This window comes from Sesamum indicum, unplaced genomic scaffold, assembly GCF_000512975.1.
Source record: "Sesamum indicum cultivar Zhongzhi No. 13 unplaced genomic scaffold, S_indicum_v1.0 scaffold00296, whole genome shotgun sequence".
NCBI classification, from domain to species: Eukaryota; Viridiplantae; Streptophyta; class Magnoliopsida; order Lamiales; family Pedaliaceae; genus Sesamum; species Sesamum indicum.
In genome coordinates this window covers 15,579-33,242 of record NW_011628190.1, presented here as the reverse complement: position 1 = coordinate 33,242, position 17,664 = coordinate 15,579, and the positions used below count along the sequence as shown (strand labels likewise).

At 35.7% G+C, this 17,664-nt stretch overlaps 1 protein-coding gene across 1 annotated transcript; it reads right to left on the bottom strand.

Moving 5' to 3' along the window:
• Nucleotides 1–353: 353 nt before the first annotated feature.
• Nucleotides 354–7,724, bottom strand: LOC105180044. Its single transcript, XM_020691529.1, has 17 exons — nucleotides 7,491–7,724; nucleotides 7,151–7,268; nucleotides 6,867–7,054; nucleotides 6,652–6,759; nucleotides 5,926–5,990; nucleotides 4,804–4,909; nucleotides 4,327–4,410; nucleotides 3,779–3,925; nucleotides 3,548–3,676; nucleotides 2,979–3,046; nucleotides 2,809–2,842; nucleotides 2,647–2,731; nucleotides 2,451–2,518; nucleotides 2,261–2,374; nucleotides 2,125–2,160; nucleotides 1,955–2,041; nucleotides 354–628 (listed from the first exon to the last, which is right to left on the bottom strand). The coding sequence occupies exons 1-17, from the start codon at nucleotides 7,611–7,613 to the stop codon at nucleotides 614–616; spliced, it is 1,575 nt and encodes a 524-aa protein (XP_020547188.1). The 5' UTR covers nucleotides 7,614–7,724; the 3' UTR covers nucleotides 354–613.
• Nucleotides 7,725–17,664: the final 9,940 nt, after the last annotated feature.

The window sequence follows — 17,664 nt, the reverse complement described above, 5'->3', positions numbered from 1 at the left end:
GAGAGATAGCAAGTGTTATAATTTCAAGGCTAAAAACAAGGAGGGAGAAGATAGCATTCCAACCATAAGCATAAACATACAAGAGGGCATAGGCTTCGTGATCATCAATCCATACGTTCCATGTAATGTACATCCCATGTAACACAATAATCCATAATATCTAATACCACATAATAAGTTATACTAAGAAAACACAGGTTCTTAATTTGCAATTAAGGAATGATTGAAAATATGTGCATCTAATGCACATACTAAATTTAATTAATAAAGAAATTTTAATTTTAGAAGAAATTCAATTTTATTCAAAAATTAAAAATAGCATAATTAATAATGAACGAAATTTTTAGAAATCAAATTTTCGAAAATGGCGAAAAATGGCCCAGTGGTCGATCGTTTACCGTGCAGCACCCACTACTATCGTTGTCTGCCTGCAGGCATGCGCGTAGCCTACTGTCCACACACAGGCGCGCAGGCTCCCCTACCTGCGCGTGCGCCTGGCCGTGTGCTAGCAGCAGCAGATTTTGCTGCAATTTTCCTTTCTTTTTTTTATGTTCAATCATGAAACAGCAAAAATAAAGCATAACCCAAGAAAATTCCCAATTTTTCATATGCTTTAACCATCCATAAACTGCAAAAAACAAACAATCCACTTTCATAATATAACCAATAAACGAAAGCAATAAAACATGCTTCGAAAAGCTGTAAAAGCATGTTAATCACATAACCATCAGCCCCTACATTAAACCGAGTTCTGATACCACTTGAAAGAATCACGTGGGACGGCCAGGGAAAGCGCTAGCGGAAGCGGTGAAATAAAATGCGCAATAACGAAAAATAAATACAAGAATTAAACAAATTCAAGGGGTGTACTCTTGGACTTCCCAGGCATTTGATGTACTATAATAAAAATAAACATGGGGCTGATGTAAAAGGCATGAACCGAAAACACTACGATAAAAGTAGATACCTTTTGGTTTTCACTATCGCTAGAATTGTCCTTCACTTGAGGCTCGAACGTAGCAGCCCTCTAATTCTATTATTTACAAGGTATATTTCTCTATATTCCAAATAAAGAGACCCTAAAAAATGGTTAGAATTGCACTTTCTAAAGATAAAATTTGCTAACCATTTATTTCTTTCCAAGGAATTTTCTATAGGCTCAAAATTAGTGGGCTTGGCCGATTTTTATCTTTACAAATTTAAAAGCTCAATGAATTTTTATTTGAATCCAATTTAATAAAGATCCAGTTCAATGAGCCCATTTTGTATTTAATCTAGTTAAAAACATAAGCCCAAATTATCCTTATTATTTAATAAGATCCCACTTATTAATTTATAAGGATGAGGTCAATATAAATTAATACCATTAATGTATTCTTGGCCCTTTTTTCCATGCTATGGATCTCTCTTTGTAAGTAATCCAAATACTTGTGAAATTAATTTCAAATTAATTTCTTGTTCTTTTCTGGTGATTTGTGAGTAACTCTTTAGGTTCACCTTTCAGCTAGACTTAGGCTAGTGCCAAACACTATTATTAATTAAATTCAAATTAATTAATAATTGTTGATTAACCCTCAATCAAGAAAGCCCGTCACCATGGTGGTCATCTAGCAACAGTCCATGACACTAGGAACTAGAAAAATTACAAGTTTGTCTTTAAAAATAAAGTGCATATATGCCAAAAGAATTTCCTCGGGGCCCCACGTTCGAATAGGCAACAAAGACGTTGAGCCAGACTCCATACTTTAATGAGTAATCTATGTATATATACCACAGAAGTGACTTTTGTAGAATACAGCAGTGTGCTGAAAGGGTTTAGTTGTCTGTTATTCATGTAGCCCCCCATCTGGCCATCCCAAACATGCACACACACATATACGCACTACTACATATATATAAGGCAGTGGGCTGATATTGAATAGAAAAATGATCGACCATTCATATTACTGAGTACCTGCTTAAATATTGATGGTATAATTAGAGGTCGAGTCAGCATCACGAGGCCTAACGTCTTCACAAGAGGACAAAACTGTATGACGTCCTGTGTTGATAAATAGACGTGCAGCTCAGATTAGTTCTCTTATCAGATGGAATTTCCAGTACACAATGAGAAAAAAGACTAACCTGAAGAAAAGGTCTGAGCACTGGATCTCCTAGTTTCTGGCCAAAGCAAATATATATTCGATGAAGAATACAAGTTAGTGAGAAATAATGAAATAACCATGTAAACTCATTTTGCCCCCAAAAAAACAAAATTTACCTGCATGCTTTCAAAATTGGCATATAGAAGCTCATTTATGAAAGTAGGCAAAACATCGAACTGCCTTTTGGCTGACATGGCTCTTTGAAACAGCCAAGACGCACTTAAGTTAGGCTGCATATGAAGTTAATCAATAGATGAGCAGCATAAGCATTGAAGGGTTATGCAGCGAAACGGCAGATGTACTGACCATATATGGATTTAACAGTGATAAGCTCTGGGCATCCAAAAAATTGCTATTGATTGCTTCATGTATGCCTTAAACCTCGTAAAAAGATATAAAGTAGATCAGTACCTGACGTTCTTGATCTTCTTATTTTATTCTCGTAACCACAATGATAACATGTTAGGCAGAAAATCAAGATATGCGATATACTATTTTGTACCAACTGATAATCGCCCAAGGTGCCTTGTCAAGCTCCCAAACCCACCAAAAGAAACCGGTGATTGTATACCACTAGCATCCCCAAACTGTAGAGGTCATACTCAGTGGGATTTGATGTAATAAGCATAATATATTGAGGTCGGAAAGATGTCAGGTAAAACACCTGTAGAACTCGATCAAATGCTGCTGGCAATGGACTGTAGGGTCGGCCCAAAGCAATATACAGACAACAGGAATAAGAGAAAAGTCAGATAAGTAATTTAACTACTTAAAAAAAGTTATTAAACCTTAAAAATGATCAAGTATTAATGTATGGTTTATGTATTTGTTTACCTGTCACGATATGTTGGAAAAATGCCATATATAACTCTCAAAACATCCAGATCATCGAGGGACACTCCCTGTGAAGTTTCATCCAATTACATGATATCAAGTAGCTAAAAAGAATTGAAAGCAAGACTACTCCAGCTCCTTTCTTCTTTAACTATCTAAGATGTATATAAGTATATGCAAAGATCAAATCTTATATATTTATCAAGTACTAATTTGTTTTGAGATCAGAAGGGAGACACTGCAATGAAGTTACAACAATCGACCGCAGAAAGACAGTTATTAAATGTGTCAAAAAAGAGAGGAAAATCAAACACAAGAACATGTGTGGTACAAAATTTACAGGTTTCGGGGGATGCTTCGGTATTCACCGTCGTTGAGTTCTCTACTTGAGATAGAATCCCGTATAACAGCCACTGAACAAATCTTGATTTGGTATGTGGTCTCAACTAGTTTAGCAAGTGATTTGAGCTATGCTCCCAGACAGATACTGCAATTGTAGTATGAACAACTACTTTCAAAAGAACTTAATTACAAATGGAATGTTGGGCTGCGCTGGCTGAGAATATTACCTGATACTTTGGCATTAAGTCCCAGTAGTCTTCCAGTAACTCTTCCAATAGGGGACACCCCCGGGTAAAGTAAAGGTAGGTGAACATATATGTAGTTCGGTCAAGGGGACCCGAGCCAGCAGGGAATGCCTGAAAACACAGCTAGCTATATTATATCTAGGGACTCTTTTTCACTCCAGAACAGTTGCGAGGATATATCAAAAGGGAAAGAAGACATGAAACTCATTAGACCTCCCAGAAATATTGTGCTTCTGACTGACCAACCCTCTTCACTGAAGCACTACTATATATCACATCACTTGTAGAATTCTCTGTAAAACCACGACAACAAGATCCAACAACAAGGCAAATGCCATCTGGTTTTCTTCCACGTCTAATCTGTCAAAGTTTGAATGAATCAGAAGCAGTTTCCATGAATGTGACAGAATATAAGCAACTCAGTTTGAATGAAAGGATCTAATTTAAAATGAAATGCCACCAGATGAAACAATGTTTTTTATTTTAATTGGGAGTTTTGTTTATCGTATAGATGGAATACATCTACTAGCTGAAACGTAACTATAAGAGAAGACTTGTTACCATGTTCTAAGTGTTTTCACTTAAAACAATGTACTGATTTTATCTTGATTGTATGGTCCATCAAAGGAGGGATGTAATGTTAACTCTTCAACATATAGGTAATGTCTCACCAATACATATATTTCAGACTTAGGCAAGCACAATCTTAAAAGAATGACATGAAGGTAAAGAGAATCGGTATTATAAAAGGAAAACTCAACTTGTTTTACAATTGGAGAAAAGTTTCCCATTGCATCAATAATCAGACGTGATGATAAAATCTTTCCATCTGCTAGTTCTAGGACCTGCAGAAAATGAAAAAAAAAAATCTTAAGAAAAATAAATGAACTAACAAGTGGAGTACACTGGCTTGTCCTCATTATCATTAGACTTCCTACAGTTCATTCACCAAAAGCCATTACTCCATATATAACACATGAAAGATATATTAAATCGTATATCCATAGGAAGGTACAGAGAATATTCACACCAACCTCATGACTCTTACGAATGCAAATTCCAATTAGACCTCTTAGTTTTAGGATATCATGCCATCCATGGGGTGGGAAAAAAAGTTGGTGCCTATTTTATTTTATTTTTCTCCTTAAAATAGGAGCTAGATCAATGTGTTTTAAATAGGCTTCACAGACGACCACACTTCTGCTATTTCATGGCTTGCAATTCATAGGTATTCTTACAGCTGAATCCTCATATACTGATATGTGAGATACACTGCAACCTTCAAAGATAATACCACCAAGGAAAGTGAAACGCATTCTCATGGTTTCTATAAGCTTGCCCGGCCTACAATGACAAAGAAAATTAAAGGTAAAACTGAGTTGTCACTAATTAAGAGATATTCTGACAGATGTCAAATGTCACCAATGTCTTCAACGTTCAAATCAAGTGTAGAAGATAAGTAGATGCTATATTGTTGAAGACATTGAAGAGAAACAAGATGAGCACATCATAATCTACCGCACTAACAAAATCAGCAAAGGTACTAAAATAAATACAGTGCATAACAATAGGACAGGACACGTTGCCATGAGAAGCGATTAGCAGAGGGGACATTAAGCACAAACTGAAAAACAGATGAGCAACTCGCATATATGTTTACCAAGGCACTTCCACGAAACAAACTCAAGGACCTACCCGAAATGGTTGGAATATCAAAAAAACACTGTAAGGAGTAGAAGTTAAAGAGATTTCTAGATTGTCAAAGGCATCCAAAGAAAGCCCTTAATTTCAGCCACAAAAATCTTGTTTGTAAGCTAGAAACAAATTCAAGAATATTCTAACTGAAGCAATAAATATGAGCTATTGTGAAGAAGTAAAGAAGAAAAACCACCATCAACAATTCCTCAAACTACTCTAAGTCCACTTACATTTTCCATCAAGCCATAAGTTCAAGAAAACTATTACCAAAGCGTTGTTTTCTACAAATATAAACTAAACAAACTAATTTTCCTCCAAATACTAACCATATTATTTACCTTTTACATACCAATAGAAAATGTGGTTTAACAATGCGTACCATGGAAAATTGTAGAACAACAACAGACAAGTTTCTTGTGTTATTTATTTCCAAATAATAATTGTCTGGCTTTACCACTCTGAGGCTAACGGCAAATACGAACACCTTAAGAGTATAGATTGGACATATATGTAGCTCAAAACCTGATTTTCTATAACTTCCACAAAAATTTAGAAGCCGATTGAAAACTGCAGCAGGTCATGCTTGAACTGCTACAGTTGAATGCATACAGGGAAGATTATGAAATAATTAAATAAATATAAGAATATAAAGGTAAGCTTACGAAACTCCAAGATTAAGAATGTCGTTAACCCAAATCTCACCCTTCCCTTCAAATCCACATCTATTCTGCAAAGTTTACATGAAACAAGAGAAATCAGGTCGCATTATAAAGAACCTCTCCTGAACCATCAGCATACAGAAATGGCAGTTTCAGTGTCAATTAAGATACGCACAAAACTCCAACTGTACAACCAAGAATCTAACAGGGGAAAAAGAGAAGTATAATGATGCAAAAACATATTTACTTAAGAATCAAAATCAATTCAATGTGAGAGACCAATAAGAGCACATATAATATAAACAGTTCAAAAAGGGAAATGAAAGCAAAATGGGAAATTCTATAATTCCCAAAATTGGTGTAAAAGCTTCTGCGATAGCACCTCATGCAAAGGGTCGTTGGCTTAGATTATGTCGTACTAGTAACATGATTAAGAGCTAATATAATGTAGAGCCCTGGGGAAATTTTTTTAGAAGAGCTGTAATTCAAAAATAAGATGTTGGGCGCTTATATAAGCTAAGAGAAGTAGACTCCACTTTCTTTTTCAAGATCTTTGATGCTCCTTTCGTTGATCAACTATCACGAAATACTTCATATATAATATAATGTCCTATAGGATAGTGATGCATGTATTATGATCACTACAACATGGACAGACAGTCATGATACCCAACAGAAGATTATGACTTAGAAGATGCTAGTTAACATATGACTATATGAGGAACATACAGGATTGAAGCTGGCAGCCGTAACATGATCAATGTCACCTTTTGTCAGAACACCAACTTCAACGAGCTCCAAAAGCTCTTTTCTAGATATATTCCATTCTTGTTCCCTCTGGCAATCAGTAAAAGAAAAAGTTAAAGCTAGATAGCAATTTTCAATGATCATGAGATCCTCCAGCAATTAACTAATGTCCAAATCCTGCCAGAAACTAGAAGTACCCCTCTCAATATACTCTTTTCCACTATCCCAACTCGAAGACCTTTAGAACTCAATGCAGTAGCAATGAAAATTCCCAAAGTGCCGCCACACACTATGACATCAAACATATCGCTGCATCTCTCCATCCGTTCAGATTCTTGAAATAAACCGGGAACTTCAGAAACCACTTGCGGCGGTTCTTGGACAACTGAAAATCAAAGTTCACTTTAATCCTCTATTATGCCACTCACTGTTAAACATATAATAATAAAGATTAATGCTTGGGAGTAGTGTATATATATACCTGGTGAAGAATTGCAAATGCTAGACCACAGGCTATCCAATCTTTTCAGAGCATTATATGAGTACGCACCACCAGCCCCGCCAACCTCCCCACTTACTGGTATACTCTCCATTATCCTCTACAATATCAGAGCAATTCCAATTAAGCTTCATGGGCAACTCGGGAGAACACAAAAGAACCACAACCCACATGCTATAAGCTACTAGTTCATCTGTAACTGTAATAATCAACCCATTTTTCCACAGTGAAAAAATCAGGAAAAGAAAAAAGAACAATGGGATAAAAGGACAAGAAACAACAGTAAAAATCTACTAAAAAGGAGAAAGAAAGAAGTAAGTACTTGGGTTCTTGAAGGAGTAGTAGCTTGTGCAAACAGGTAAAGTTTCCTTCTTGACGGGTTAGGTGGAGGAGCTGCAAATGATCCATGAAAGAGAGACAATCCTCCATTCTTCACCATTCCCATAATTCTTGCAATTTCAAACTTCAAATATTGAAATCCTTTCTTTGTGTGAGATTGAATTGGAGGGCGACATCCGTCAACTAGTCTATGACATGCCTATGCCACCACATGCGACTTATCAGAAATGGAAGTTTTAAAGCCCGGAAGAGCCGGACACGTAAAATAGATGATAATGGCACTTTAAGTCACGTGAGTCACGCGTGCCATATTCAGAAGAAATATTGCAAGATAGATGCACAAATGAAAAATTATATTTGATTAGCGAAAATATAATTAGGAACGGCGTTTTTTATTTTACATTATTGACATTAAAACAAATATTTCATTCTTGTCATTGTTTAACATGTATTTATATTAATAGGTTTCAAGTTTAATTTTAAAATGTTTTAATTATTTAAAATTATTTTGGTATGGATGTGTTTATTTTATAATAAAAAATGGAGAAAAAAATAATAATCCTAAAATTACAAAAATTATAATATTTTCTTCCCATTTTATTTTTCTGGATTAATTATTTATTTATTATTAAAAAATTACACAATAATATTTTTTTTAAATCCTATAGCATTGTCCACGACTTGACACAAAAAAAATTTATTCTTTTTAAATATATGTATATATATTAAAACTATTTAATTATAAATTAAATATTTTTCTGAATTACAATCAATCTAAATAATTAATCAATTATAAAAATTACAATCATTTGTTACATATATTACAATAAAGATACAAATATTAAAAATGTTCGTCAGTCCCACAATTGTGTTTGGGGCACTGACACCAAAGTCTTCTTATTTAAGAAAATTATTTAAAAATTAAGAAAATAGTGTGAATCTAGAATATTTAAGGATTTGAGTGGCACCGCGCTTCAAAACGCGGTGCCACAAATTCTTTTTAAGAAAAAAAAAAATGACAGCGGTGACAAAGTTTAAAAAAAAAAAAAAAAAATTTAAGCCATCGCGGTCAATGACTGCGATGGCTGCTTTTATCTTAAAAAAAAATAATTTAATATCCAATGAATAAAAGCATTGTGAATTCACATTGTGACTTGGTGTCAATTGCAATTTACATTTGTGAATGGCCCAATTCACAAATTATATTTTTTCTTATAAATTAATTTTTAAAATTGTATTAATTTTAAAAATACAATGAAACATGAAAATGTAATAGTGTATATTTTTTTATATAATTCTAAAATAATACAATGAACTATATTGATAAGTTTGTGACAGTGTTGGAACCCTTTGATTGAAATCCGAGGCCAAAGTCAGAATTTAGAAAAAAAGTACAAGTAATTTTTGTGATACTATAAATGTATAAATTATTATCTTATATAAAAAATTAGCAATTTATTTTTTAAAATATAATAATAAATAAATTAATTTATTTTGTATTTAAAAAATAAATTATTTTATATACAATGAGATAAATTACTATTTTAAATATAATAAAGTAATTTATTTTATATTTAAATAATAATTTATGTTAAATATAAACTAAATTACTTCATTAATTGTTGTATTTTAAAAAATAAATGAAAGTAAATTGCTAATTTTTTTTATAAGATAATAATTTATACACTTATAGTATCACAAGAATTACTTGCATTTTTTCGTAAATTTTGAATCTGGCCTCGGGTTTCAATCGAAGGGTTCCAACACTGTCGCAAACTTATCATTATGGTTCATTGTATTTTTTTAAAATTGTACAGAAAAATATACAGTATTACATTTGTATGTTTCATTTATTTTTAAAATTAATATAATTTTAAAAATTAATCAGATATAATTAATTTATAAAAAAATAAAAAAAAATTTGTGAATTGGGTTAAATTGGCTCAATTCACAAATGTTAATTACAATTGCAATTGACACCAAGTTACAATATGAATTCACAATGCTTTTATTCATTTGATATTAAATATTTTTTTTTAAATAAGCGGTGACTTAAAAAAATCATTTTTTTTTATAAATTTTGTCACTACGGTCAGTGACCGCGGTGACATATAATTTTTTTGTTTATAGAAAAATTGAGGCACCGCATTTTAAAAACGTGGTGCCACTCAATTCCTTAAACATTCCAAATCCACTGCAATTCCTTAATTTTTCTTTTTTTTTCACAGTTTTTAAATAATCACTCCTCTTATTTACTCACCCACATTTTTTATTGCCTCATTTATTCATCATTATCATCACCATCGAAATTAATGTGTAACCGACTTAATGAAGCTGCAGAATTAGACTCCACATAATCACGATATACACTAAGTTATGGAAACGAAATTGGTGAAATGTTATCTCCTAGTGGATATAATTGATTAATGCTAAGGTCAAGGTCAAAATCTACATGTAAAGAATAAACTTCTGCATGGCTTGGCATATATAGAGCAGATGGAAATCAATCATCTTGTGGCGGTTGAGGCACATAGTAATCTTGAGGCGTGTACACTGTAAAGACCAGCTCTATCCACTCCAATATCATCATGTTCAATTGAACCAATAGACATTCGGCTAAAACTTTTCTTGCATGTGGGATGTAATGGGAGTATTATCGGATGACGTTGCAATTTGTTGTGGCTGATGTGTTAGGGCTCCCTTGATAATTTGTATTATGTGTGCGAACCATTACATAAGGGCATTTATCCTCAATATCTGGTGGTGTAGATTAACAAATTCATCTCAGGGCATTTACCTCTTCTATTTGAAAAACGTAGAAAAATAATCAATTTTAATTTCAAAAGAGAGTTTAAAATAAAGTATATGATATTATATAGCATACCACAATTTGCAACATAGGTGCATCTCTAGGTTGGTATCCGCTTTTTTCACGCCTGTCAGTAGATGATGACACGAAATGATATATTATGTTGTTGTATCATTTTCAATACCCTCATTTTGTATCTCTTCTGTTGGAAATGAGTGGCCTCTGTACAACCATGTCATATCATTTGTATCATCAAGTGATGTATTGTATGTGTTGTAGGTTCCAATCTATGCCCGTACAATTTTTACAGAAGATCTTGTGCAAGCTCATGCCTCGAGAATCTGTCGCTTCTGGAATATTTTGCCTCATTTCGAATTGGCGAAGGACCCCTTCGGGATGATGAATTTTCACTATTGCATAGAATATTAAAGGACATGTTGGTCTTCACAGTTAGGGGTTAAAATCAACTGCGTAGGCCATAATGACATTTGAGTACATATCATACAACTGCCAAATAAACTATTAGAAATGAAACGATGCAAATTAATGTGCATTTAATATTTGTATAGATGTACATAATGTCTTGAATATTAGATACCTTTTCAGATTGCATCCCATCCAATATATCTCTTATGATCTGGATGGTTGTTTGTACTATTCGGATGAAGTTGTGCTCACAGTTCAATATCGCACCATATGGTGCTGCTGGAAGCAAACGATTATTATCTGTTTGAATTTGACCCATATATACACGTTTAGCATCAAGTCCAAGGCAAAGTGATACGTGACCAGACCCAAATCTGCAAAAATAATATAAACTTGTATTATCACTTTAATATTTTCTAAAAAATATCTGTCTACAAATTTAATAATGCAATGTTACCTATAACAACTGCAACGCACTACCAACTGCAGCTTTGCCTTGGTGTTGATATTGCATAATTTACGATATAATTTGTAAGATATAGTAAAGGTTTTAGGTTTCCTGATGAATAAGGACACATCACTCCACCCAGTAGGAGCAACACAATTGCATGTGCATACTGTACAATAATTTCGTGCGATGTGTTGGGGGTAATTTCAACCTATGCTATGTGAGATATAATTGCATTAGTTTGCAATCATTAACCCTTTAACACTATTGCATTTGTCCGGAAACCTAAATACGTTAGGAGTAGTCACGCCATTCAATAGTATTTCAGTCGAGATCAACTCCTATCACGGGGTCGCCATCTATTGGGAGTGCCCAAATTATTGTAGGGTAATTGTGGCTTCCATACATGAAGGTGAAAAGTGTGTATTTCGGATTGCCACCTCTCCACCAATGCAGTGATAAGATGACAATCATATATTAGTCTTCCTCACCTATAAACATCATAAAATTCTATCAGGTTTAATATTTGTTGCACACGAATAAGAAGATTATGTTGTTGGGAGTGGTTCCAAAAGGCATCACCTGCACGTTTTTGCCTTCAGTACATCATTAAAGTCACCATCAAGAATATCATCAGATTTGTATTGTGCTTGTTGGGACAACATAATTCCATCACGTGGACCGTATATTGCTCTTCTATCCATTCATAAAAATATGTTTTTTTTTAAAAAAATGCAATACTTGTGAAACTGAAGATCCAAAATGACTCTCACAAAGTTCGATATACTATAAAGGCATGGTATAGTTTAAAAATGGCCCATGAAATTATTTATGGTTTATGAGAGAGCTCAGTTCGAAAGCTACCTAAATTCATGGGAACCCTTAAAATATTTAATGAAGGAACTATTATTGAATGGGAGCACAAAATCTTCCAACGATCAACTAGTGCATATGTGATAGGATACATCTTTTGTGAGTTCAAACCATGTATTGGAGGGTTCATATTCTGTCCCAAAGTCATCAGTGTAGATGGAACTCATTTATACACAAAGTACATTCACAATATGTTGATTACAGCTATCATGAATGGGAATCAACAAGTACTCCCTCTTGCATTTGCAATTGTCGATGAAGAATCCTATTCATCTTCGAAGTGGTTTCTTCAACAGTTGAAAAAACATACTAAAAAAGGGCAGCTTGGGATGTGTCTTATTTTGTACTGTTACCCCGGTATCATTAGAGAAGTACACGCAAGTTCATAATTTGTGCCACCTCATGAAGTGCATCAGTATTGCTTGAGGCACGTGTATTCTAATTTCAACAATCATAATAAGAATGTGAAATTTTTTAGGATCTTTGTTGGAGAGTTGGCTCTGAATAACAAATCAGAAAGTTAAATCGAATTATGAAGAAGATAAGAGCCACGAACTAAAAGTATTTGCATTCTTAGACCAGATTGACAAGAAAAAATGGGCAACTTCTCATGGTGGATGGCGATGCAGTATTCTAACGACCAACATGTCAGAGTGCATCAATGGAGTTTTAAAAGGGACTCGCCGCCTGTTGGTGACAACAATAGTCAAAATAACACTTACTCGTTCTGTCTATTATTTTTGTGAGAGGTCAGCGAAGAGTGGTGTAATGTTGAGCAACAATCAACTACGGAAGATTTTTGCATACAAGATGTTATACATTGGCATGAAAAATCTGTTGAGCATGCGATCATGAGATATTATCAATTTCAATAGTCCATTTCGGTCATTACAAAATGCCAATATGGACATGAAATCAGTAATCATGTTGTCAAAATTGCCAACCGAGTATGTTCACGTGGCAAGTGGACTCAATTTGGCATCCCTTTCTCTCATGCTCAAAAAGTATGCATTGCATGCATGATTAATATTGCATCTATGGTTGAGGATTATTATGATCTAATAACTTACAGAAATACATATTCTAAATCTTTTGAACCTTTGATGTCGAAAGATTATTGGGATGTCCTGAAATCTGAGTTGGTTCATGACACTACTATTTATATCTGTACACATCCTGTTGGAAACTAAACATCACGTATTCAACACAAGATGGATTGGCTACAAACGCTTGAAAGACAACAAGCCCAACAAAGAGGAGATACTTCAGGGGTTTATTTTTAAAAAACGAAGTGTGCCAACTTTCCACGACTTGACACAAAAGTGTTATAGGTTTTAAAAAAACTTATTTGTGTATTCTTAATAATAAATAAATAAGTAAGCCTTATTTTTCTTGTTCTGAAAGTTGAGGGACCTTTTCAGAAAAATTGAAAAGTTGAGGTAGTAAAGTGAGAAATGCTCCATTCCATCTTGTGGATAAACCTCTTCGCACTCTCTGTTAAGGGTTTAAGGCTCTACCAACATCCATTTCAACGACAACCCCAACCCCGGAATAGGGTAATTGATTTTCTGCTCTCTCTCTCTCTCTCTCTCAATTGACAGGATTGTCAATTTTTTTTGTTGCAAATTCAGCTTCTTCTACTTTGCGAATGGCTTTCTTGTTTTTTGTTTTGTAGTTGAATTGATGGATATTGTTCACCCCACTCAATGATGGGAAAGTAAGAAATTTCAAGAGAAGGGTTTTCTATTGCAGAAAGTCAAAGAAATGTCTGTTGTTGAATGATAAAGAAACTTGTCCCACACCCAAGTTTTACGAGATTTTGTTTCTTGTGATATGCAAAATGTGGATTTTGTTCTGTTAGTTCTGTGTTGTTCTACATATTTGAGCTCAATATGAACTGGTGTTTTTTCTGGATTGTTTGTTTCTGTTAGTCATTTTCAGTTCATAGTTCTTCAACAAGGAGAAAGGCATTCTGCTAATGAAGAAACCTATACTAAAACTAAGTTGAGCTCATCGGCTCGAGCTCGAGAATGCAGTGTCGAGCTCGAGCTCGACTCATTCCCAAGCCTATCTGCATCTGGCATTGCTTTCATCAACAAGACGAGAAATGAGGCAATCTCCAAATTCCAGGCTTCTAATGAATTCGAGACTATTGTGACTGGTAGGACTACTCCCATCTATGAGGATACGATTCAATCATGTCGTTGTACCTTCCATCGAGCCTTCCGCGAGAAAGGGCAAGTCACTAAGGAGGATATTAATCTTTTTGACCTGAATCTGTCAGAAGAAGAGGAGGAAGCGACTCGCGATGGAGCCCCCAAGACCATGGGGACGGGTGATGCGTAGTTGTTTTCCATAGTATGTAGGCATTTCATAAATTACGTTTCTGCCCATTACTTAAATTATTTTGTGTAGCGTCTAGAATATTTATGAATGACCATGGCTTGCGTAGTATTTCAGTCAGCTTTTCCCAACATGTGATCTGCTATGTATTTTAACATTTTTCCATGTAGTTGGTTATGTATTTGGATGTTTTGTTATGTAATCAACATTATTTAGATCTTATGTAGTTGGTCGTACTGGGTTTAGTTTTGACACCCGTTGCCTCAAGGAGTGGTTTTGCTTAGGTCCTAAAGTTGGTCTTTTACCAACCTCAAGGGGGGCAAAGTTTTTCGGACCAATATTGTTGAGGATCTCGGGGCGGGGGGGGGGGGGGTGCCCTTTATGGGGTCCCACGGCAACTAAGGATTGCTTCTAAGGACCTCGTGTAACCTCCGAGACCTTAATGTCAAATAAATTTGAAACTACAATGGAGAAATTAACTTCATTACTTGAGAGTTGTTACAAACTTACAAAGTTCCTAAGGGATGCAAAAACGAAAAAATTCAAAGTAAAAGGTAAGGGAGCGGAAAGTTAACCTCCTATTCTATCCCTCCCATCGCAAGTGTAACAGACAAAAAGGGGGAAATTTCTCCTACTATATGAACTTAAGAATAAGACTTCTTGAGATTTGCAACGTTCCATGTGTAGGGGGAATATTCCTATCGTCCAATTGTTGTAGCTTGTAGGCTCCCTCATTAGTGATCTCCACAACTTTGTAAGGGCTTTCCTCAACACCAAATTCCTCACTTGGAAGTTTCATGGCTTGACTTTTGCCTCGTCCACAAAATCCAAGCCAATCATCAAGCCTTGTACACTGGAGGTTGGGTCATAGTATTTTACTCGCCAGCTGAGCTCTCCGATTTTTTCCGCTGCCATGGCTTCCATCCCATATGAGAGAGTAAAAGGAGATTACCCAATGGCAGTCCTTAGCGTCGTTCGGAATGCCCACAAAACGTTGGGAAGCTCGTCCACCCAAGCTCCCTTAGCCAAACTCAACCTAGTCTTCAGGTGTTGGAGGATCATCTGGTTGGTGACTTCGGTTTGACCATTTGCCTGCAGGTTACTAACTGAAGAGAAGAGTTGTTTGATCCCTAATCTCTTGCACCATTTGAGTTTCTTTCCTGAGAATTGGGCCCCATTATGGGATACTAAAGCGCGAGGGATGCCAAAAAGGCACACAATATTCTTCCAAAGAAACTTAATCACTTATTTTTGTATTATTTTGGCCAAGGGTTCAACTTCTACCCACTTTGTGAAGTAGTCGATGGCGAAAATCAAGAACTTCCTTTGTCCTGCGACTTGCTGGAATGGTCCAACTAAGTCCATACCCCATTGATCGAATGGACAAGGGCTCTCGAGGGGTTGCATTAGTGCAATTGGTTGGTGATTGATGTTTGCGTGCTCTTGACATGCGCGACAACATTTTACCATCTCATGGACATCTTGGAGCATTGTTGGTCAAAAGAAGCCTTGTGTCACAACTTTTCCTACTAAGGCTTCTCCCTTGAGGCGGTTTCCACAAATTCCCTCATGTGTTTCCCGCAAGACGTAGTTTCACTCCTTGGGAGTTAGCTATTTCAAGAAAAGTTGTGAGAAGCCACGATTGTATAGTTCCCCATCGGTCATTACGAAGCGAGCTACTTTCACTCGTAAAGCTTTTGCCTCTCTTGGTTTTTCGAGTGTGGCCCCTTTAATGAGGAATTTCACAATATCTTTTTCCAGCTCGGAACCAGCAAGTTTGTGTCAAAATTTCCACTTGTTGCTCCACTACGATCCTATCTGATGAGAGAAAGGTGATTCTCCTACTTTGGGTCGCCATCATTGAACTTGCTAATTTAGCCAGTTGATCGACAATGGCGTTCTCTGCTCTTGACACTTGTATTAAATACGACTTTTCAAATTTATCGAGTAGGTCTTTCGCTTTCAGGAGATACCTGGCCATTTTTCCCCTCATGCCTCATAGGAACTTTGGATTTGATTGACTACAAGTTGTGAGTCATTGTAAATGACAATCTTTTTTGCTCCGATGACAAGATTTAAGTCCTGCTAAGAACGCCTCGTTATTTAACGTGGGGTACTCCAACTTACCTCCTTGAGAGCTCTCCGAAACTATTCTTACCTCACTGCCCACCACTGCAGACGATCCATCAACATACAAGTTCCGAGCATGTGCGGAGATGCTCGCCTCATTGTGTGCCAACTTGACGATGAAATCAACTAGCATTTGTGCCTTAATTATTGATCTTGGGGGAACTCGATATCGAATTCACTTAATTCCATCGCCCACTTGACCATTTTTACCAATAACTCCGAATTGTATAAGACTTGCTTGAAGGGACGGTTTGTCAATACGATTATTTGATGTGACTGAAAATAAAGCCTCAATTTCCTTACTGCAACTACTAGGGAGAGAACTAACTTCTCAATTTGAGAGAACCTGGTTTGTACCTTTGCCCTCTTGTCATACTAAGACCGAACTAACGCCACTCTTCGAAACAGACAAGTAGAGGTATAGAATTCCTCCCATCTTAGGCTTTATCAACAAAGGCGGTGAGACTAAGTACCCTTTTAACACATCGAACGCCTCTTGGCTGGAATTGGTCCACTCAAACTTTTGCATTCCATGAAGGACCTTGAAAAATGGGAGGCCCTTATCTACAGACCTTGAGATAAATCGATTTAAAGCTGCCAATTCTACCTGCGAGTTTTTGCACATCTTTGATCGAATAGGGTGGTGGCATGTCCATGATAATGCTAATTTTCTCAGGGTTAGCCTCAATCCGTCTCTCAGATATTATGTATCCTAAGAACTTTCCCACTCGCACCCCAAAGGTGTACTTAACAGGATTTAGTTTCATGTCAAAGGACTTCAGTATTTGAAAATATTTTTGCAAGTCCTTGATGTGGTCTTGTTCCTTTATACTCTTAACTAGCATGTTATCTATATATACCTCCATGTTTCGGCAGATTTGGTCTCGAAACATGTGATTGACAAGTCACTGGTATGTCACCCCCATATTTTTTAGGCCGAACTGCTTAACATTATAGCAAAAGACCCCCTGATCCGTGACAAAACTAGCATTGTCTTGGTCTTCAGGTGCTTATTTGGTTATTCTCTTGATATGCGCCTAAGAAACTTGACATCTCAAATTTGGAAGTAGAATAGACTAACATGTCGATCCGCAGGAGAGGGAAGGGATATTTGGGCACGCCTTGTTC